The following is a 25,350-nucleotide window of genomic DNA, read 5'->3' on the forward strand; positions in this document are numbered from 1 at the left end:
TTCAATGAGGGAGACCGGTGAAAGAACGATTATTGTTGATTTAGGATTTCATACAATGAACTTAAAAATACAGCGTCCTACGCCTAATTATGTAGAAAAGGAGCTATAGGTAAAAAACTTAAGTAAGTCACCTGTTGTATGTAGTTGTGACGTGTTCGAATAGACAATACATGTTTAAAAGACACACACAAACAAAACAAATGTCTATTTTATGGAGTGTGGAATTAAGAGGAGTGTCATCTCTTATGGTAGAACTGTTGCAAAAGTGTCCAGCTGTCAGCTATAAATAATAGTACCAAATCTCTCCAGAGTAGCGCTAGAGTAGCTAAGAACCTAGGCGCTATTGACGGAGTGAAGTGCGCTGTCTATGATTTTTTTTTTCAAGTATTCTAGGTATTGTAGCGCCACCTATTTAAGGTTTTTTGATGACACTTTTTGGTACATGAAGATTTATTTCCTTACCTCCACCTTCCGTAGTCTATTCGAACACGTCACGTCTTTTTTGTCACTGCACCCACCAAAGAGCATATAATCACTACGTTTTAAGAGACGGGACTTCCATACTAGCGAATGGACTCGGTTTGCTTCGCAAATCATTACCAAAATCTACGACAAAGAACTGTCAAGGAACCATAATACCAACATAACCGATTTAAATAGTGTAGTACGCTACTCGCTTGCGATTCTTATCGATATCGATAAAATGGGTAGGGTTGAAACATAGGCTCCTGTCTACAAATTTTGTACTCGAAATCAGGTTAGCATCGAGTCCACATTTAAGTTGTATGTTATATAGTGGATAGTTCTTTGAGTGGACTGTCGGGCTTAATGTGGACCCGAATTATTTTAATACAGTTTTTAAGTCGTGTTTCTTTATTTTATTTAAAGCTTTATTTTCAAAATGTTCTGCACATACATGTTTCAATAAATGTTACTTTTCTATGGGAAGATGTATCGTCAGGTCTTCGTTCCCAACAAATTTGACCCACTGCCTGCATCTGAAAACATACAGCCTTGGACAAACATGACTTTATCTACAGTTTATATTCCAAGTATTTGCTAATGAGATGATCAACTGATTATTTAGCGCTAATATGCATCTATAAATCATGTTTTTCGGCATCCAGTTATCAACAACCCTTTATCAATGCTCTAACTTTTTATGTATTTATATGTCTGTCATGAGAACCGGTTTGGCCTACTGGGCAGTAACCCTGCCTATGAAGCCGATGGTCCCAGGTTCAAATTATGGTACGGGCATTTATTTGTGTGATGCGTATTTGTTCCTGACTTATGTGTGTTTTCTATGTATTTATATGTATATATCGTTGTCTAAGTACCCACAACACATGTCTTATTGAGCTTCCTATGGGATTAAGTCAATTTGTGTAATAATGTCGTATAATATTTTTTATTGATCACAAAAAGAGAGATTAATTTACTTACATTTCAGATTAATATATTAAATAATTACTAGATTAAAAAAAATATGTCAAATAATGATCATTTATGCATAGATGATAGATTATTTTCCACTGAAAATCTTCGACGAATTAATTTTGTGTCATATTGCATGCAAGTTCTCAGGAAATTATACATATTTTATTTAATTACTTACACTGATATACAAATAAACATACAATTATCGATAGTTTTACTACATCCCTAGTTCACAACTAAAAATAAAATAAAATATCAAATTTTCGATGTGTTTAAAGCCTGCTGCACCAAAATAAGGTCAAAAGTATCTAAAGCAATACGTACCGGTCTTTATCCAAGGGAAATTTCGCCATAAAATCCCTTTTTTCGTGATTTTCTCGAGTGGCTCGCTTGCCACATATTTCACACTTAGTAAACCATTCTCTCGGTGGCATTATAACAAAGTCGCTCTTTACTCTGATCACGGTTCACTATTTTCGATATTTTCACTAAATAATAAAGAAATTGCACGAAATACCCGAACAAAACATTGAACCCTTCATAACAAACAAAACAATTAGGCTGACAGTTGACTTGATGTAAACTTGACAGAATAAATAGCACTGACGTTTTATTTTTCTTCGTTGGCAAAGATTTGCGTAACAAGTTCCATACAAAACTTATTTTGTTCCTAGTTGCGTCAGCTGGCACCCACCTTGACACATTTCAGATTTGCCCTATGGTTGACTGTTAAGATACCCGCAATAGGGTATTCTACTGTATTTAAGATAAATTATTTCACACCATGCATGAGATAAAGCACCAGATAATTATTTAAAAAAACTAAATAGGATAGAAATATAAAAAATGTGCCTTGAAAAATGAACTGCTTGAAAAACATGCAAAGAGAACAAATTGCCAAACGTGAATTATGCATCATTGAAGAGTTCCATTCTGATCATCATCAGCAGTTCCACTTCATCAAATGTCACTTTTTAAAATGTAAATGCTTGATTTGTTAAAGAAAATACAAAAATCACTATATGTATGCCTTTCACATTTGAAGAGTTTCCTCGATTCCTCATGGATCCCATCATCAGAACTGAGTATATTCCACAACAAAAAAAAATTTTTTTTTTTTTAAATGACGGAGTTATGGAGTAACAAACAAAAAAAAACATACTACCGAATTGATAACCTCCTCCTTTTGAAATCTTGAAGTCGGTTAAAAAACGACTTACGTTTCAAAGTTTAATTTGTTTCCTAGTTCATTTGCAACGAAATGATCGTAATTCTATCAAAATATTTATAGCTCCATATATATTCAACCAAATTCAACTTAAACATGAAGAGAAGACGTCATGGTTGTTGAATAAATAGCAATTTTTTGACAGGCGCATACGAAAGCTTAAAATATATTCTTCTAGATTAAATTAAACACGATTAAGTTACTTTCTTAAATATTTGTTTGTTATATTTTGTTTTCTACCATCTTTATACACAAATTATATCTAGCCACACTCAGCCATCCTTATGCTAAAAGGCGGTATCTCATAAGCGAATGAACTGGATATTGAACATTATGATGTTTGCATTATATTTTCAATTGAGATACCGCTTTTTGGCACCACGGCTGAGGAATAGACCTCAAGCACCACCCAGAGATGGCATTATTATCAGTAGTGTCCGGACACTTATCGGTACTCCGGAGTAGCGGTGGCAAATTTCACACATTATTATTTATTTTATTTTGCATAAATATTAATTTTAAATATTAATTTTGCATAATAATTGCTATACATTATTTTGCAAGCATACATAGGTAATATGTATTTTTATCAAAATATTAGTCACTACTAAAATTACTAGACCAAGAAGTATTACCTGCCATATGCCAAAAAAGAAACGCCTCTACGCGAGTCAACGGCCTTATCGGTTTCTAAACTATCTCCAGTGTAAATTACTAAACAACATGCCCAGCCAGCAAACTGAAGTGCTTGTGAAAAGTGCAAGGAAACTCTCTGTACCTTGAAGAAAGAACAAGCAAAAACTACAGAAACTAATCGACCTATTATTCGACCAAATAACGAAACTAGAAGACATCCATAAAAAAACACCCAAGCCTGCTCCAATTACAACAATCTCTACCCGAGCAAAGGCAAAAGCTCTAGCCAGCAATAGCGCCGCAAGCCGCAACCACTCCAACAACCAATGGGAAGTCACCAATGCACGAAAAGCCAATCAGCGACATCGACTCGCCGACCGGTCATGCGTCAAAATCAAAGGACTCACCGTTGAAAGTTAGTGACATTGTATCGCCGTTAGCAAAAAATAACACTGTTATACCAAAAAATTCCAACTCCGAAATCCGCGGGCATGACATTGGATACAAGAAACGCAAAAGGGTATCCACTCTTCTTATTAAAGGTACCGCTACTAACACCGCTATCATCGGAGTTGTAGTCGACACTATGAAGTACGTCCACGGGTGCTTCTTCAGCAAAGACTCCTGCGCAGATAGCGTAAAAGATCACTTGAACAGCATACATGCAGCAGAATACGTAGTCGAACAAATCCCCTCCAAACGTAGCGACTACAAATCGTATAAAATAGGCATACCGGAACCAGCGTACGAACACTTCATGAGCCCATCGGCGTGGCCAATGCATGTGTGCGATAGAAAGACAGATCGTGTTTCGTTGTCGTATCGTAAACGATTGGCATGTTGGCCACACTTGCTTGGTGCCTAGCCAAAATACGAATCGTTTGCGTATATTAGTGCGATAGAGAGACAGTAGTGTTTCGTTGTCGTATCGTAAACGATTGCCATGTTGGCTACGCACCCATGATGCCTAGCCAAGAAGTCAATCGATTGCGCATATTAGTGCGATAGAGAGACAGATAGTGTTTCCTTGTCGTATTGTAAACGTTTGGCATGTTGGCTACGCACCCATGCTGCCCAGCCAAGATGCCAATCATTTGCGCATATTAGTGCGAGAGAGAGACAGATAGTGTTTCGTTGTCGTATCGTAAACGATTGGCATGTTGGCTACGCACCCATGCTGCCTAGCCAAGATGCCAATCGTTTGCGCACATTAGTGCTATAGAGTTTCAGTGTTACTTGAAATTACGTTAGGGTTTGTATTATTATTTTTGACCTGAATGAAGTCCATCCAGGTTCTCATGGTGGAGTCAGGAGTTGGTTACCAGAACTCCTAAACTACTCATTATAATTCCATCGTGTTTGGGCTCAAAAGATTTGCCCTGACGAACACCATCTATCTAGATGAGGTCCAGAGTCTCATGATAGAGTCAGGAGTTGGTTACCAGAACTCCTAATCTACTCATCATAACCCCATCGTGTTTGGGCTCAATAGAGTTGCCCTGACGAGAACCATCAATCTTTCTTATCTGCATTGAAACGCGCGTGGCGGTGAAATCGTAAAGGAATAAGGGCTCTTAAAGTGTTGAACACTGATGCGCTCCTGATGCGTGTCTAAAATATTATTTATTGTGGATTTGTATTGTCGTTCGTCAATTGCGGGCATTTTTCTCTGTCACACTAATTACGTCTTAGCGAGAGTAAAAGAGAAAGATCCTCGCTATTTGCGAATTTCGGTTTTTGCGGTAGGCCCCCATCTCTTCCGTCTTCTAATGAGGTCTCCTTGTATCTTTTAATTGAAGTATAAATTAGGTTATGTTTACTTCCAAAAAGTTTTAACGCCACACAAATTACATTACATTACAGAACTGCTTCATCGTGTTTTTTTTTTTAATTTTCCTACTCCTCTACTGTTATCTGTCATTTATGCATTCATTAACACGAATATAAGAACATACATAAAAGATTTCAAGAAAAGTCTATATTGTCTCTTCCTCATAAAAGCTCTTGTGCTTTTATAAGCTATAATGTTATTGCGATTAATGGCTACCAACCTAACAAAACCAAAACGAATACAGTTTTAAACTAAGTGCATTGCTGCTAACTTACAAAATATTCATTTGGTTGCATAGTAAAAATAATTACTTCATAAGTCAGAAACACGCATGTGACACCCGTAATATAGCAACACCCATAGATTACGAAGACCGCTTAGCGTTGCTTGTTAGTCTCCGTAGGCTACGGTGGCCAAAATCGATAAAAAACTGTCCAAAAATTTAATTTAGCAAGTAGCAAGTACCAGGGCCTCATGAGTTACGAGCAGGTGTCGCCGACCGGCCGGCCGCGGCCCGGGGCGGGCCGGGCGCGTAACAAGGTATGCTCGCGCGTCTTGGCTAGGTATATACTTTTGCTGTAATTTGTTTACCTAAATTAAGATTTATTTTTGTTGACTCGTAGGAAAAATATTGTATGCAACGTTGTATAAGTAGATCAAAAAATTCTCGTGGCGTATTAAAACTCACGCCACTCGCCTTTTTTGACCCTTCTTATACAACTGTTGCATAAAATACTATTACAAATTCACACAGTTATCCAACGGTTGTTATGGCTGTTAATATGTGGCGGAGCTGTATTACGTAGTAAGGCGAAATGTTTTCAGTTTTGACTGTTGTCGGCTGCCCAAAACTAATTTGCTAAAAGCCAACTGACACGCAACGCCGTAAATGGGCAGCAACGGTGGCGTATCCGGCCCCACATATTATTATATCTATTATTTTATGACGCACCCTTAAGTTTTCGTGAATTTCATTTTTATTATACTTATGTTATAGCGGCGGTAGCCGAGTGCATATGACGTCCGACTTTCAATCTGGAGGTAGGTACCAATCAAATCGTACCAATGAGTTTTTTCGGAACTTATGTACGAAATTTCATTTGATATTTACCGCTATCTTTTCGGTGAAGGAAAACATCGTGAGGAAACCTGCATACCTACATCTGCGAAGAAATTCATTCAATCAATATATCAATTCAATCCGCATTGGGCCCTCTCGCGCATGAGAGGAGGCCTGTGTCCAGCAGTGGGACGTATATAGGCTGAATTATTATTATATTATAGGTATTATAATGTTATTGTAGCGGCAACAAATATACACATTTTGTGTGCACTTCAATTGTCTGCCTATATCGGTTCTTGAAACATAGCTCACCGACAGACAGACGGACGGATGGACAGCGCCTGATCGCCAAGCCTCGGACGAAAAAAACGTGCCTGTGATGGTGCCAGAGCAAATTTCCAAAGAAAATATGAAACAACGTTGTACTTCCAAACCTACACATCAACGTTTCAATTTATTCGAACTTACAGTGAAAATTCACTATAAGTTCGAATAAGATCCGTAAAAATACACTGCTCGTTTCCGAATGCAATAGAATTGTAATTTATTTATTTCTATCTTCTAATGTGAACTCACCATATTTAGTGACAAGCTATTTTTACCTAGTTTTACGAACTATTTTGGACAAAGATGTAGAAAATATATGGTACCTAGAATCTTTAATGACTTACCATCAGAGTTAAAAAGTACATGTGTAACAAAGCAATCATTTAAAAAGAAAGTAAGCAGCGTACTACTAACTAAATTCAAAAACACAATAAAGTAAAAGTAATTTATTAAGAAACAAGTTTAATATGTATAAACAGATATAGTAATAGTAATTCTTAAGTAATGACAAACAAGATAGTACACAGTGCTGTATTGTCTTGTTTGCCAGTGCTATTGCTATTAATATGAATATTACCAGCTATATAAGACAAAGAACCTTCAATTAATGTTATTTGGAGCCTGGTCTGCCAACAAACCATACTCTGGTTTGGCGGAAGTTGTGATTTAGTTTGAAGGTTTGTCTTTTGAATAAACATTTATTTATTTATAGTGCCAAAAAAAAAAAAAAAATATCACACAAATTTATTACATATCACTTGCACGCGGCGCTGGAGACAGCGAAAACTTTTATAAGTATGATATGAGAGTTGCGAATGCTAGGCATTCATTCTCATGTGACAAGTAACCGCAAAATAAAAAAGCGGCCAAGAGCATGTCAGGCCATGCTCTGTAGGGTTCCGTATTTATAGTCCAAGATCCCCATTTTGCTTATTATATACATGATAACACCCAATAGCCCCCGTTCAGCCTATTGTGACTACGGATCCCTACACCGAGCATGGCCCGACATACGCTCGACCGGTTTTTATTTACTTTGAGCGCTAGTTATTGTAACAACATCTTACGACGCCATCTTAGGTACTATCGTGATGTTTTTTATGCCAAATGTGCTCAGTGCGATAATACCTATTTGGTTTATTATAAATGTTTATGAGGGGGTTTGTGTCAGTGTTCCAGTATTTATCTAATTTTCTACTTTTCTCAGCTAAACTCACTTGTTTTTATAACTGTAATACGAAGGGTGTTGATGAAACGCGTGTATCATGAGTCCTCCTTTTCCAATAAAAATTTTAGCGTTTGCATTAAATCTAGACCAAAGATATAGGTTTATAGGTGCACTATAAGTAGATATAGCGATACCGTTATGAAACTAGGTATTTCAAAAGAGAGTTGTGTTTGGTTCGTGGTAAGGGTAATCTGAATTGATGCTGTCATCGTAATGGACGCTTTCAAGGCACCTTTACGGGCATGAGAATCGCGGTTGACCCAATTTGCTGGCAAGGCTTCACTTTCTGTGATAAAAAGTGCCTAAACGATGAATCGATGGTAGGGAGAGTATGCGAGGGGTCGGTCCCGCGAGGGGACGTGCGCGCGCCGTGTTCTCTGCAGCGCGCGTCGCTACAGTGACAGCAGTCACGTCGAGGAGTTGGCAACGACACGCCGGCCCGCGGACTCCGGGCGCAGCACACGCGCGCGACGCCACTCCGCACGGCGCGCCGTCGCCGGCTATACCGCCCGCCGCCACTTCCGAGATGATTTGAAGTAAGTGCTCATAACTATCCCGATACTTATAAAACTTTTCAACAACGCAAGAACTTTTTTAAACTAAGGAAATAAATTTAAGGCCCCGTAGATTCATGTTCTGCTCTCACTGAGCGTAAGCGTTAGCGAGGTGGATGTGCGTGGTCGGGACCGCAAATATCATGTTTTGGAATTTTAATTTGTTGTAAGTAAAAAAAAAGAAAAAGTAGCTAATCGCCGAGTTCTCTCTAAAATTAAATTGCGCTGTTTAGAAGCAATTTTCATATTTTTAGCTTTTGTGTATAAATTGTTACAAATATTTAAAGTGCCTTTTTTACCTACGTTCGTGATTTATATCTAGCGAGCGAAAATCAAAAAATGAGTATTCGAATCGCTGAAGTCCCTATTAGAGAAAATCCTCAAGATTGCTGATTAAATGTTTGGTAATCGTATCTAATAAAGCTGTCCGATTTATCAAAAACTCCGCTCTCTTGAAGCTACGGCACCTTAATGCTTCCATTTTGAACTTACTTCTTTATGAGAAATATTTGTATTAGCAGCTAATGTTTCTCATATTTTTATAAAAGGTAGGTATTTTGTATTTTGCAGTCGCGGTCTTAATTGCTAAGACATTAACCTTTTTTAACTGGTATTTGGAAATAAAACATTTACTTAAGGTTAAAATTAAATGAAACGAGGTAAACATAATATCTGTATAAGCAAGTATTTTGTTAGTATCGATTGGCCGGAGGGTGCGGGGCGTGTGACCTTGGAGCGCCCGGCCGCAAGCGAAGCTCCCAAGAGCTAACCTTGACTCCTGAATGCTTGCGCCGCGCCGCCCTCCCTAACAATAACACAGTGCATAACTAAGTGCCACCGCGCCGCAATTATTTCTTTCCCTTCTTTATGTTCAAGACCACATTTCGCAGTCTTAATCAATAAAATTTGTAAGCCGACCGACCTTCAGTGTTTCAAGACTTCGTATGAAAGTTTTTCAGTGTTTATTCTTATCCCAAATCACCGACAGTTCTGATCAGATTTATTTTAAATCAAATGTGATAGGAATTTAGATTGGTCCTATCCCTATCCTATTATGTAGATTGGTCTGATTTCTGTCAAAATTGCTGACGGGGTCCAAGTGGAATTGAGGGAACTTCTTTAATCCTATAAGCATATATTAGTACTTAGTCTCATCAACAAACGAAGCTTTTGCATTTCAATTGAACCATTTGATTTACCTACACACAATTTGAGATATAACTGCTCTCTAGCAGAATTGAACGTATTTCAATTGCTAAAAAGTTGTTTAGGAATTTAGGCGTTTGAGAGTGCTTGAAGCAAAGTGGCACCGAATATGAAGACCATACAGTTATCAACGGAACACCGTAAAGAAACGCCGTAATGAACTAATGACCCCCACATAAGTGAACGGGAACAAACCCGTTTAAAAAGCAATTTTACCATTTTATGTTTAAGATTCAAACTCATGAAACAGCTCATTCGGAGATAACACGTTTTTTTATATATAAAAAAAACTGGAGCATTCACCGAATGAGTTGTTACATAAATTTGAACCTTAATACTATCAAGATAATTTCCTTTTCACGTCAGCAGCTCGACAAGGGTAATTTGCTGCTTAAAAACAGTAACCAAAATCGCATTTTGCTCACTGAGTGAGACAAAAAACATTTTAGTGACCTTTATATTCGAATATCATTTCAACGTGCGGGGCCTAATACAAGTTCGAACGAAGTATATGGATTCTATTGTCTTTGTCCCTTTCACGTCATTAGCAAAAAGAAAGAAACAAATAATCGGCCAGACAGACGGACATGACGAATCTATAAGGGTTCCGTTCTTTGCCATTTGGCTACGGAACCCTAAAAAGTGTATACGTAATTCAACGGTATATTGACGGTATATAATACACCCCCGAAATAAGTCAGACCGCATCGTTTCAAAACACCCTACGAGTTTCTCATATTTCTTCTTTCATATTTTACGTATTTTATTATACAATCAAAACAATGAACTTATACAACGCAACTGTTACGCAGTATATAATTCTACTTAACTACTTTTAACTATCTCTACTATTGTTGACAAATAGTAGTATCCGCAATTCGGACCGGATCTTACAGTTCTTTTTTTACAAAAAAAGAGTTGCCGATTGAACTGTCAATTGATTTACTGAAATTTCTTTCGTTTTGTTTCATTGCGGTAATTAAACTTAATTGTTAGAATAACCAGAAAACATGAGTGAAATAGTGATGAAGACGGATTACATTTTTTCAGGTTGTATTTTTTTAAGGCTGACTGACGTGAAAAATTTTGTGTAATACACGAGATCAAAGTTATTTACATCTCGTGCGCTTTTGAGTCCCTTACTACGCTCAAGATTCTATTATATAATCTTTCGTTTGCACGGGACTCAAAAGCACTCGAAGAAATATCAAACTTTGCTCTCTTGAAATTTTCTAGGATAGTCGGTAATGTTACCTACCTGCATGTGGACTATCAGTTGTCATCTCGTGCTGGACTGCTGGTATATTAGTGCGAGCGAGATGTATATCGTTAGCAAATTCGTCAGTTTCAAGCTCGTGGTAGCCGTCTAGAGGCCTTTATAAGTGACTTTTCACTGTTATTTTTCAAAAACGGTTGAATTATTTTTCAAAAACGGATTATCCACAAGAGTGGCAAAGTAAGTTGATCCAAATTTTGATTTGATTACACATGTTGGCTGGTAGAATTGACTTTTAAATGATGTTTTTGAATGATAAATATTTAATAACTTTCATTTGTATTAGTTGTGGAATGTATTACAGTTAGCATTTTCCTCGACTTGGAATTTTGCGTTGTGTTTCATTCGGACAACAACATTCCCCACTTGTAAAACAACTATTTTATCACACTTGCTCGTAATTCGTAAACAGTGTTATAGTATGCCACCGGCACTGAGAGGTAATGAGCTATATTATAGCCACGGGCGTAATATATTTTTCTAAATTTCATTATGCCCATGAGCATATTGGGCGTACTGTTTTTTTCAAGTAAGTATAAATGAGTTTTACTTTTAAAATAGGTACTAACGTTAATATTTTTTTGTGTATGATTAATGCCTTCGATGCCTAACCTGTCATAAAATGACAATATGGCCGACGAATGTTTGAAATGTCCGTATTCAAGAATTATTTCGCTTAAAATTTATTTTTTCTACGCAAGTGTGATGAAAAACATTGTGTGTAATTCGGGGGTAAGATTATTGCAAACTCGGGCCTTTAATTCCCTCCAGCTTGCGGCTGTCGTGAATTATCACCCTCGTTTCTAATATCTCACTTACCTCCCAATGTGCTGATGTACTCATTGTGGCCTTTCCTATTATTTAGTAAATAGGAACATTTGATAAATATTTAAGGCTATGCTTGCTGTGCGAGTTTGATTTTCATATATTTATTTGCTATTTACCATGGATCAGGACCGGATTTCCGCCTAGGCCCCCATAAGCCACCTAGCAACGGTTTTGAAATATAGAAGGGGCCCCCCTAAATTCTAAGTAAGTACCATACATTCGAAGCACAAAGTGTCTAGGAGACCTAGGTTTCTAAATCCGGGCCTGCCATGTATACTCGTCGTCTCATACATTGAAAATACTTGTAATTATCTTGACGCCACGCAAATACTATTGACCTGGCACGATGGTACAGGCTTTATATAATAAATCAAAAAATGATTAGAATCACATATTTTCAAAATGTCTTTATGCATACTTTTATTTTTATTTTAAGGTGTCATTATGTCGTTTTATTTAATAATTATTTTTTATAAATGTACATAATTACTCCCGCCATTTCACTGTAATAAATTATTTTGTTCAACAAGTATAAGTTCAACTATGAAAAAAAAACAGTTACGTGCCGTGATAAAGTATTGTATCTGAAAAAAGTCTACCAAAGAGATTTTTTGGATATTCAAGAGACAGGAATGATTTATGGTATTCAAGGGCTGCTTACTGGATTGTTTAATTTAAAAGAGGCTGATCTAGCTGTAAAGACGACCCGCGCTTAACAAACAAAACGTTTAAAAAATTAAACAATGGTTTTAGAAGAAAGGCAAATCAATTTTGAATAGCTAGCAGAGACCCTGAAAATTTCATTTGGTAGTGTGTAAAAAACAACAGTTGTTTAACAGTTGTTTTGTGTTTTAAAACAGTGTTAGAATAATAATTTTCACGAATGTTAATTTTTAACCTAGGTTACTTGCTTTTGCTAGGTCATACTTGCTTTTGGAGATTTCAAAGTGAAATCTTAATTTATACATCTGGACTCTTTTTATCGGCTATCTCTACTCGCCAGACTTAGCGCCAAGTAATTTCCATTTTTTCGAATGTTATCGGAGCACAGGATACGGGACAACGCGGTGATGCCTGTTGTGGAGGCGTTTTTCGATCCTTACTTACTTACTAGTTTGGCGCAATAACCCAAAATGAATTTTGGCCTCCAACACAAGAGCACGCCATTTTACCCCGTCCTGTCAGTTTTCACTGACGCCAAGCTCACGGAGATTCACTTCCACTCTCTCCGCCCACCGCTACTTTGGATGACCAACAGTCCGGCGTTTCGATCCTTAAGAAAAATAACGGCCACGGAGCAAAGCCTCGGACAGACAGACAGACAGACAGATAGACAGACAGACAGACAGATAGACAGACAGACAGACAGACAGATAGACAGACAGACAGACAGACGGACATGGCAAAACTATAAGGGTTCCTAGTTGACTACGGAACCCTAAAAATAGACGGAATAATCAAATTATAATAACGGCACATATATAGCAAAAAAAGAATATTTCGTAAAACAATTGAAAAAAACATTTTCTTTAGTTTTTGACTCTATTTCTAAGAACTTTTCGATTCACTTTCATACTACTAAGTAGTAAATTAAATACGAGTAGTGTGAGTCCATAATGCTTAGTACTAAATATATTTGATGGTAACTGCGGTTTATTGAAAAATTGTGTTACTTCTTAGGTAAAGTAGGTAACCAATAAATACTGATCTACATTTACACAATACCTATGTATACACTTGTTCTGTTGCAATACTAGACTAAGAGCGGGTGGCAAACTCACTCTATAAGTATGTCTCTGTATAATAGTTTTCAATTGATCAAATTTATATTGTGCAAATACAAAAGATCTTCAGTAAATTTTCTGAATCGTAGATATATTTCTGTAGGTACTCGTTAGGTGCGTGTCGTGTTTCTAGATCCATTGTACACTTAACATTAATCTAGACAGGGGCGTGGTGGTACTTATATGTATAGGCAAGTGACCTATGCACGCTGGGGGCATCTCTGGAACGCCGTTACGGCCGGCCGGCGTCTTGCGGCCGTGCATGCTATGTCAGCAGCTCATCCCAGGCATTTCATAATAGGTTGTCGTACGATTATTCCACATACAATATATAACTGATCCGAGCGACAATTTCATAACAGTTATACAGTGTCTAAAATGCAACTTATCGTTATTTACAGCAATTATTAAGGAACGCAAAGTTGTTTAAGGCAAGTTTAACTAAAATTGACGAAAAGTCGATGTTTTTGGGTATGTATCAATTTTATTTTGTAATAAACAATGTATACATAAATTAAACACTAGAATTTAATTAGGTGACCATTGCCGTACAATATTTGAATTTCGATTATCATTTTGTATAAACGATTGTCGCTTGGCGGGGCCCCCTTTAATCGTACCTCGGCTCGCTCGAACAGTGTAATGGCGATATTGATAGTAACGTGAAATCCCATGAAAAACCAGATTATTACAGAATGTATTTGCGACTTTGGATCCCTTCCATAGAAGGGTAAAATTTATGTTACCTACATACATAAACGAATCATCATTCTCGAACTTTGAACTAACCATGTTCGTACTTTAAAAAGGCGTCAATATGAAGGCAAATTGATTAGTTTATTCAAATTTCTTTCTATGATGGTATGAACAGGTACCGGACTTTAATTATTTGCAGTTTATAAATTTCCATAGATCGACAAATCAGCCATAAAATTTCATATATCTATCGAACCTGCTCACAGAATTATACGATAATCTGTGTACAGTGTATGGGGCCCAATAAATTCCACGACCCTTCTCTTTCCGAACAGACTGTAAGAGAATTTGTAGAGTCGAACGGCTTTTCTGGACAATCGGACTTATTAAAGTCGTTTTGTCCTGGCTGAAACGTAGACCGCTTCGCGCCAAATAATCTTACATCTAGGTAGTTTATGGAAAGTAGGATTAGTATTTGTAGTACATAACATGTAATGTTCTTAATGAAATATAAACAACTTATTACTACGAGTACTAAGAATTAAACAAACAACACAAACAAAACAACTTTATTAAACTATTGACCGACTAGTTCAACAAGAAACAGTACAAATTTTACAGAATAAATAGAGCATATAACACCATAATTCCAAGCATCATGCAATGTTAACTTAATAGAATATTCGAATAGTCTATGTCAAGGGAAGCGTAAGTTTAGCGGCGTCCGCAGCTGGCGGAGCAAACAAGTACACGTAAATTCCTCGTAAATAATAAAGCGTTTCCAGCGACCGACACTGGTGGCAGCGGGTGGGTCGCACGCCACATGTGTAGGTACTCGCCACATATAAGTCATAACATAACCAGCCATTTACTTACCTCTATTTATGGTTACGGATATCCACCAGGTTCTATTTCCATTTTGTTTATATCTGTTACCGTTATATTTATTTTCTTGGTTATACTAAGTTAAATTACTTTGATAAAATTGATTTAAGGGTAGGTATTACTGGCCTCCAAGAAGCATGGGGTGCTTAACAGGGTCAAACAGTACTTCACACGGGTCACCGACTTTTGTTATATAGGTGTAAAGCGCAGATTCTACCTTATATGGAGTCTCTGGTTTGGCGCTCCACAATACCATCATCTCCCTCTTGACTCCATCCAACTACGGGCAGCTCTAATTGTTGGTGATCCTGAACTTTCTGACGGCTAAGAACGTCGTAACGTTTGCATGTTCTACCATCTGTACTCTGAAGAACGTTTTGAATTGGTGCCATCGTTTCGCTTTTATCGCCGCACCTCCCGCAAAGCTCACCCCCACTTCTTATACACATGGTACACCAAGAATAAGCGGGCATCTCGCTCGTTTCTTCCCAGAACGTGCAGAATGTGGAATGAGTTACCTCCTGCGGTATTTCTTTTGCGCTACCTCCGATATTGCTTATGTCTATAAGCGACGGTGACCTGTGTACAAAAAGTGCTCAAAATATTAATACCTATAATAGGCCGTGCATTTCAGGTTGATCCCATACTAAAGAATATTTGTGCGCATTGTAATAGAGAATTAAGAAAAGCGACTAATAAAACAAAATGTTGCATATCTACTACAGTTTTTGAGATTACAGGAACTTTCAGTATGACCTGTATATAATCAGGGATATAAATAATAGACAAATGTAATGGCGACAGAAAATATAGAAGTCGGAGCAAGTTAACTCTTGGTATGGTATTAGGGTGACCAGATGTAATTACCGGTTTTAGGGGAAAACTGCGTTGAAAATACGGGATTCGAGGTTAAAATACGGACCAGGCCGTTTTTTTTATATTAAAAATCAACATTTTTGTGACTAAAATTTGGCATTATCAATGAAAAATACCTATACAGTTGCTAAATTTCTTAATGTAAGACTTTAGAAAACAATATTAAATCATATAGCCCGGTGTTCACCGCTGTGTGCGAAAAAAAATGTTCAAATAGGTATTTTTATCATTAAAAGCCATTGAATCATTAAATTACTGGACAATGTACTGTCCCGTATTGGTTTCGCCAAATTACGGGACAATGAAATATTCGTGCCTGAAATACGGGACAACCCGTAAAATACGAGTCATCTGGTGACCCTACATTGCATCATACACGTCTCAAAGAACAATTTCTTTTTCGTGTGCAATTTTAATTTGTCATTATAAATATTCACATTAAAATGGAACGGGATCTCTTTTGTAGCGGCCTCTGGACGGTTAGAGGATACAGGTAATTCATATTGTGTTGTTTTGTAAAAAAAAACAATTAAACATAAAATATACTTCGAATTAAAAACAAAGAGTTAATTAATATTAACAGATTGAGTAGGTAGATATTATTTTATCCTTTTTTCAACACACTTGCTCAAAACGACATTTTTATTCCACCGATTTTTGGCTCATAATCCTAGATATTAAACACGCGTGCTTTTTCAGTATATTATAACACTCGTGCTTTTTCATTATATTATCCGACTGAGTTAAGAACGTAACCGATTGCTAATTATATGCATGGAAACGGAGCCTCCTTAATTTGGTCGAGTAACACATTTTTTTTAACCAACTATAAGGTGTTTCAAATGTTAGTTCAAAGAGGTTTTACACCAAATATAATTTATAGATTAAATTATCTCGTAACTTTCATTTATGAATAAACATAACATTTTATCGACTTGATCTCCATCCGTCGAATAGAAATACGAAAATATTAAATAAATAAAAATCATTTATTTCGGACAAGATCCATAATACAAAAAACAAAACAACAAACAATCAAATTTTTTACATATAAATTACAAAAAATAAAATTAAAATATGAATTAAATTAAATTTTAAATACGGATAAATTAAATTAACATTATTCATTACATTAAATCAAAATTATCAATTAAATTATTAGCTTATTTACATTTTTTTAATTGGCTGTTTGTCGATTTCGTTCGCGCCTTTTCCTTGCGAGCGCATTGGAATCGTGAGTAAAAAAATGCGCCAGCCATTTTCCGTATTTGTCATAAAATTGGAATACTTTTGCATGTTTTTAGTTTGACGAAAATGTCAAGAACACATAAAATTGACGCTGCCAGTAAAACTAATAGAGGCAAGAGCCGAGAACGATAGCTTTTTACCATCAAAATCGGGTGAAAAATTGCAGCTCGCACGCACAATATCGCTTCGTGTGTAATGACCAACTTAGCACACATAATCAACTATTATATGTATATTATCTGTATACTCAACTTCATTACGCTCGAACAGCCCGATGCAATCAGTAATAACGGTATTTGTTTATCTAGAGCCAGACGTGAAAGCTAAGATATAAAAAGACTACCGGATAAAAATAGCACGGAACATTTTCCGCAATGGAAAATGTCATATTATTATTATTTATTATGTTAAACCAGTGCAATTTTCTACTGATAAATGCAAAAACTGGTTACAATTCTGGTCTGCTTATAGCAAATGCAATAATCACATTGGAAAGCCCATGCACTTGTTTATCTTGTTCTCCTTAATAATATTTTTATTTCAACTATTTTTTTCATGCAAGTACTGCATTTGCAATAAACAGCGCAGAATTAATATGAAGCTTCAAGTGGCAGGAAGGTACACGTGAGATTGAATTTCATTAGCATCGGCTATGTAGGTCAAGTGTTGAGGGAATTAATGAATGTAGGTACTTAAATAGGTTGTGTGAATAAGCGTGCGCTGTGGGGATGTCATATCCAATTCATGGAACAGGGTTAATCCTAGCTTTGCTTAGTAAGTGCAATTCACGGATAATTGAACATGCAACTGTGCCGTGTAGGCCAGCTTATTTATTAGTCTGACAATTTTGTTGTGATATCCGAGGATTAATTCTAATAGTAGGTAGCATTCCTGCCTGTCCTTAGACTTATGCGCATACGCATGGAAAAATCATGCAAGGAATAAATAGGTCTAGTGTAAATAAAGAATAGTTAAATTGTCTAATGGGAAAATATGCGAATGGAAAAATCATGTTAGGAATAAATACGTCTGGTGTAAATTAAGAATAGGAAAAAATGCGACTGGAAATTACGCTATTACAAGGAAATAATGATTTTGGGAAAATGACCTAACCGATCCATGGTACGGGTAAAGTAGGGCTTAATTTTTGACATAATCGAACCGAAATAACAATCCTGACATAATCTTCACCTGTCTGTAACGTTGTAGGTCAACAGCTGTTGTAAGTTTCTTGGACCATATCTGATAACGTGTGTAATGAAAGCGAGAGGAGTGTAGACATAGGGCGTGTAATTCATCGGTGGAGGTCAGAACCCCTTTGCTGGCCTGCTAGACTCAACTCTAAAGTCTAGGCTAGATCTAAGATTAGAGATTGTTTATTGGTACTTTAGAGTAGTACGGAATATTGCAGTATTATTTAACATTTGTGAAGTGCAAGCAGCAAATGACTGAATTGTATTTTATAAATAGGACCGCCTAGGGGTGTAGCGCGCGAACCGGGTCAACGGCCGGGTACGAAATAGGGCAGGCACAGTTAGTACATATAATATATGTACCTACTACCTACAAGTCTTGGTACATTGGATGGTTCTAAATATAGGAACGCAGAACGTCTCTGGTTTGAAGTAAACTGGAATATAAAAAGTGTCTGTGTAATAATATTCCGAAAAAAAATAGAGGCAATATGAATAACAATGTCGTCGTGTAACTAAGCGGAATTTATGATTTAGTTTTTAAACGATATAGCTAGGGTGTTTGTGGGGGTGAGAAGCTAAACGACGTAGATAGGTAACCAACCAGAGTATCGAGGGCAGAGTGCGAGGGAATCAGTTCTGCACGGTCATGCCCTATAATATTTAAACAATTTACCACAAATTGAAGATATAACATTAATGCGTTATATCTAAGATTCATTATCATGGTACAAGAACCGGGATAGGGCGATGCAATTTAATTCACAATAAGAATAATCGTATCATATTAACATTTTGGTATATAAAAAAAATCTACTTTAATACTTATCTACCTTTTCTAAAATTATCGCATTACGGTTTTTTTGCCCATGAACAGTCGCCATCAGATATATCGGAGCGGCCAAGATGCTCACAAATATATGAATACGCCTCTATTTTAAAGGCACTAGAGTCCGTGTTCAGAAACTGTTGACCACCTCGACCGCTCCATTTAGTAGTAATTAACCAATAATTGAATTAACTTACTTCCAATACTATCGACCATTTGGGATAGCTACCTAATAATATGGATTTACTATTCTTTACCCATCCTCCACTGACAAACGACTCTTGTCAAACAGTACCTATTATTTCTTATTATAATAAGCTTATACGGTGTCCCACTGCTAGGCAAAGGCCTTCTCCCTCCATTTCCTCGTCTCGGTTTTGAGCAATCTCCGGCCAGTCGTTGAGATATGCGTCCAGGTCGTCCCGCCAACTCCGTCTGGGCCTACCAGATCCTCGCCCGTCTTGCGGCACCCATACCGCGGACCGTGGTTATTTTGGCCCACCTCTGTGGGTGCATGCGGCAGACATGGTCGGCCCAGTCCCATATCAGCTTAGCGGTTTTAGCCCCAACATCAGTAATGCGTGTTTTGACAAAATAAAACTAAACATAAACTATAGGCAATCGAACACAATACTTCAACTTTAATAATTGCAAGCTTACTTTAAAAACTGAACGCGTAACTTTACCATACCAATTATCAATGGCGGTGTCCTTGTCATCAAGATACACCAACGATATTAACTTATCGATTATGCTTCCAAGGTTGTAGTATACCTAATAAGGCCATCTTGACATTATATATACGACGTTGGTGGCATACGACAATGCGATGTATTATGTTATGTTATGTGACTTATGTGCGATTATGTGTTTAGGTGTGTTGTCGGCAGGTATGCCTGCAAGGATGATGAGCGCGCGGGCGGGCGCGGGCGCAGGCGGCGAGGTGAGCGTGGCCGACAGTCCGCTGGCCACGCTCGAGTCACTCGCGCAGGCTGCTGTCATCGCCGTCATGGGCGTCGCGATCGTCATCTCCAACCTCCTCATCATCGCTGCCTTCCTTAATTTCAAAGGTATGTAGGTACCATTCACCCTAATTTATATACATACCAACTTAAATGACCTTATTACGGCGCATGATACACTCGTCGGCCTATTCATGCGTCCGACTTACATTTTTCGTGCGTCTCGCTCGCTCCAATACATGTACAGACAAGTACGAGCGAAATGCACACGCGAATGATAACAGATTGATATCATTAATACGATGTGGATGTAAGTTTGAACTAGCCTTATGTTCTAAATTCCGTGTTAGGTCATCCCTACTATAATACTTATTATAAATGCGATAGTAACTTTGTCTGTTACCTCTTTACGCTTAAATCGCTAAACTGATTTAAATGCAATTTCTCATGGAGGTAGTTTGAGACCTGTAGAAGGACGTAGCATAATATTATCCTACTTTTAATAACTACTTTATAAATACTTATCAATCATCAGTTTTATTCCACGAAGATGAATTTTCGGGAAGAAGCTACGATATTTGTACACCTTTTTTTTGGCTTCGGCGCGTAGTACTATTTTGGTTACGTTACACCCCCACGAAAATTTGCTGCTACGGGTACTTACCGGTTGCGGCGTAGCACAACGCTCTGCCTAGACCTATGGGCCAATTCGAGTTTTAGTTATTCTGTTTCCGATATGATATAGGTAAAAAACTTGAGTAAGTCACCTGTTGTATGGAGTTGTGACGTGTTCGAATAGACATTTGTTTTGTTTGTGTGTGTCTTTTAAACATGTATTGTCTATTCGAACACGTCACAACTACATACTGACTTACTTAAGTTTTTTACCTATACTGATATTTAAGTGTCAAAAGTGAAATTTCTTCAACCAAAAACCTCACTTTTGATATACTGAGATTTTTTGAGATCAATAACTAAAACTCGTATTGGCTTGCTAGCTGGTTGACGGAGACAGTTCTATTTTTTTGGATTCGAAGCGTGAGGCTTTCTTCAATCTCAAATGGATCTGGGATTACAGGCAAGGCTTTTGATACGAATACGACTAAAATTCAGTTCGCGCTGAACCATTGGAGTTATGGCTGGCGTCAATGTGAACTAGATGTACCAATATCAATAACAGATTAAGATGGATATTTAAAGATTGAATAAGAATGAGTGATTTTAGTTTGATAACAAATAAAGGCAGCTCCAGAGTAGCACATATAACGTTGTATTGGCGATAAATCGATATTCAAGAGAAGATTTTTAGACAGCGATAGGTTATTCGATAAGTCAAAAATTTAAACAAAGCGTCGCATTAATAGCGCGAAGAAAGACATGACTATAGAAAGAAAGACAGTAAGCTAATGGAACGAAAACCGTTTAATATAGTAACAAATTTGTACTCATAAATTAAATAAGGACTTGTTTATTATTGCAGTGGGAATGCAATGCCTTGCGAGAGCAAAGGAGAATATTTTTTCCAATTATTGAGAGAAATGAGTGGGGAGCGCTGTTGGCCTAGCGGTAAGAGCGTGCGACTTTCAATCCGTAAGTCGCAGGTTCAAACCCCGGTTTGTAGGTACCAATGAGTTTTTAGGAACTAATGTACGAAATATCATTTAATATTTACGAGTCGCTATTCGGTGAAGGAAAACATCGTGAGGAAACCGGACTTATCCCAAAAAGGCCTAGTTTACCCTCTGGGTTGGAAGGTCAGATAGCAGTCGCTTTCGTAAAAAACTAGTGCCTACGCCAATTCTGGGGATTAGTTGTCAAGCGGACGCCAGGCTCCCATGAGCCGTGGCATAAATCCCGGGTCAACGCAAGAAAGAAGATTGAGAGAAATGAGTGGGAGATTTAAAAAAAGTATTTCGTAAAATGTAAACCCTACAGTTTGGGTTTACATTTTACGAAATACTATTAACTTTTGAGTTATGTCGACTCATAATCAACAGAAAATATCCCAAAACGTGATATTTTTGGATAGACTTACCTTTGTTTCTGAAAATGCCACTTTCACAGTACCTAAGTAACTACGAAGGGTGAAAAAAAAATTTTAGACTCGCACTGGTAGGTTGTATGGGTCTCGTGGACCTCAAAGCTCACCTCGCAAACCCCCATAGCTCTACAATTTTGAAAGAAAACGGTAATTAAGTCGACAAAAAATGTAGTTATTGGGCTTGCTTACGAAAGTTCATGGAATTGGCTGAGAAACGCGACCATAATAGAGGGGAACAGCCGGATAGTGTTTTGAAACCACGCTATCGGCTACGTCGTAGCGCTACGCACGTAGCGTATCAGTGAACGAGCCTTAACCTCATTGTTACTTACCTGGCAAGTTCGCTTCTCAAGTGTAGTTTTGTTTCGAAAAATATTTTATTGATCTAGTTCAGCGGTGGCAGCATGGTTCCATTTTTATCACTTGTCACTATGCCCGTCACTTTTGCGCTTACATACTTGTTACAACGTGACAGGCATGGTGATAAATGATAAAGAGCTACCATCTTAGCCCTACAGGCTTGTGTTGTGGGTACACGTACGGTCGGTTCCCCAACTTAAGTAACCAAGTAGCCATACTAAGTTGTATAGAAAAGTGGATACTTATGTGAGGGAACCGACTGTACTAGACGATGATATATACCGGGAGTTTCCTGTAACACGAGCAAATAATTAAACCATATATTGTACTCCTAAAACGATATAACTTTTAATTAACAACTTTAAATTATAAAATCTTTAGATTATTATCTCTTTTTCATACAAATTAAATATTATTTTCAATGTACGCTAACATCAGTGTGTATGATGTTGCTTGTCACGCTTTAAACATAACATAAGATGCAACATTTGCAATAACAAATTAGCAAAACATTGCATCTTAGAATAAACTTTGAAGTGTAATAAAAATCAAAACATAAGTTATTTTTCAACGCACTTGCTCAAAACGACGTTTTTATTCCACAGAATTTTAGCTCATAATATAGATATTAAACACGCGTGCTTTTTCAGTATATTATAACACTCGTACTTTTTCATTATATTATCCGACTGAGTTAAGAAGCTAACTGATTGCTAATTATATGCATGGAAACGGAGCCTTCTTAATTTGGTCGAGTAATACATTTTATAACCAACTATTAAGTTTCAAATGTTAGTTCAAAGAGGTTTTATCACACCAAACATAATTTATAGATTAAATTATCTCGTAAATTTCATTAATGAATAAACATAACATTTTATCGATTTGATCTCCATCCGTCGAATAGAAATACGAAAATATTAGCTTTTTTACATGTTTTTAATTGGCTGTTTGGCGATTTCGTTGGCGCCTTTGCCTTGCGCGCACATTGGAATCGTGCGTAAAAAAAAAATAACGCGCCAGCCATTTTCCGTATTTGTCATAACATTGGAATAGTTTTGCATGTTTTTAGTTTATATATTGACGAAAATGACATTTTCAAGCATTGAAAATGAAGAACACATAAAATTGACGCTGCCAGTAACACTAATAGAGGCAAGAGCCGAGAACGACAGCCGTTTACCATCAAAATCGGGTGAAAAATAATTGGCGGCATATGAAACTTTTATTCATTGGATAATCAGCAAAAACGCCCAGTCTTTCTTGGAAAACGTGTTGGTAGCTTACTTCAATGAACTGGCGAACAAGTGCCTACAAGCCCAGCACGCTTTGGTGCAATTATTCGATGTTAAAACTGTAAGCCACCATTTTGAAAATTGTACTTTTACTGTTGACAAAAAAAAACTAATTTATAAGTTTTGTTTTTTCCTAGCAAATGTGTTGAAAAACGTCGTATGAAACGCGTGTGCATTGGTCATTACACTCATTACCCACATCAGCTTTCTTATTGCACAATATCGCCTCGTGTGTAATGACCAACTTAGCACACTTGTATCATAATGTACTATAAAAAAAATGCTGAACAAATGTTGGTCAGTTTGAGGAGTACAGCCTACAGATAAATTTATTGCTCCTGTTACAGGAAACATCCGTATTATATTCAGTGTATTAGTGTTTATTTCACACAAATGAAGTATGAACTTATACAGTAAAAAAATCTATTAACTCTGTTTCTCTAAATACTATTAACGAATTTATATATTGATGATCACCATAATTATTGAATAATTTTGCATGCAAATTGCAAATATACAATTGTATAATGCCATCAATGATAATCAAAACAATTCAAATTATAAAAAGTAAACCATACAATTTACAAGTTAAGGTAAAAACTGTAAAATAGGTAATGGAATGTGTCCAATTATAAACCTAAAAGATATCTCGTAATGATCGTCAGAGTAAAACTAAGGTCGAAAATAATAACAGTTCAGATATACTGTAATAGTAATACATACTTTTTTACAATCATAAACTACGAGTATAATACTAAGGAACAATATAATATTATTGCCACATGACAAATATGTTCCCTCGAGATAACGTCATAAGTACTACATACGAGTACACGGATCGAAGTGCGACTGCAGCAGGGTTACTGCTCGCTGATCTATATTTCCTCGATAAAATGAGTCGCTTTATCTGCTGCATTGATATCACGATTCAAATTCTTCGTCACTCAATCAACCCCCGATGCAAAAAGAGGGCTGTTATATCTATTGACTTTGATCCTTATTCTTTCACTGATGTGTTCAATTTGTTAAATATCATAAAGGGGCGCTGTCTTACCGGGCACTATCTAAAGGTTATGGCGCCTACGCTCGAAACGCTGCTGCTATACCTTTGGCCTTTGATCTATTAGATGACGCCACTTTTTGATATTTTGACAAATTGAATACAATTGAGTCAAAAGGCGTTCTAAAAGTTTTAATTATGTGTCGAAAGATGGCAGTAAATTTACGTCGGTACAAAGTTTTCTTTGACCATTTACCTCTATTTCAAATTCTCTTTGGTTATACGTTTGACGTCAATATCAGTATGTGTGTCTGTCTGTGACATCGTAGGTCTCAAATGAATGCACCGATTTCGATGCGTTTTTTACGTAAAACAAGTTGCGATGGTTCGATGGTGCCATCGTCCCCCACTGCTGCAACACCCCAGCAACAACACTGCACTCACAATCAAACTACGAGTATAACCTTAGGGTATGGGGACTGGCATGTCAAATCTAACCTTTATTAACATGACAATACGAGTCAAGGCACGCTACTTCGTGAATGAGACGACCTACACATATAG

At 37.0% G+C, this 25,350-nt stretch overlaps 1 protein-coding gene across 2 annotated transcripts in view; it reads left to right on the plus strand.

Moving 5' to 3' along the window:
- Positions 1-5,880: 5,880 nt before the first annotated feature.
- LOC133515714 (G-protein coupled receptor 52) overlaps positions 5,881-25,350 on the plus strand; it is a 38,721-nt gene continuing 19,251 nt past the window's right edge. For both annotated transcript variants that reach the window (XM_061848271.1, XM_061848279.1), the window contains exons 1-2: positions 5,881-8,289; positions 20,004-20,198. In XM_061848271.1, coding sequence (XP_061704255.1) covers positions 20,021-20,198 — 178 coding nt within the window. In that variant the 5' untranslated portion in view covers positions 5,881-8,289; positions 20,004-20,020. The remainder of the gene's footprint in view (positions 8,290-20,003; positions 20,199-25,350) is intronic.

The sequence above is a fragment of the Cydia pomonella genome, chromosome 1 (genome assembly GCF_033807575.1).
Source record: "Cydia pomonella isolate Wapato2018A chromosome 1, ilCydPomo1, whole genome shotgun sequence".
In the NCBI taxonomy this organism is placed as follows: Eukaryota; Metazoa; Arthropoda; class Insecta; order Lepidoptera; family Tortricidae; genus Cydia; species Cydia pomonella.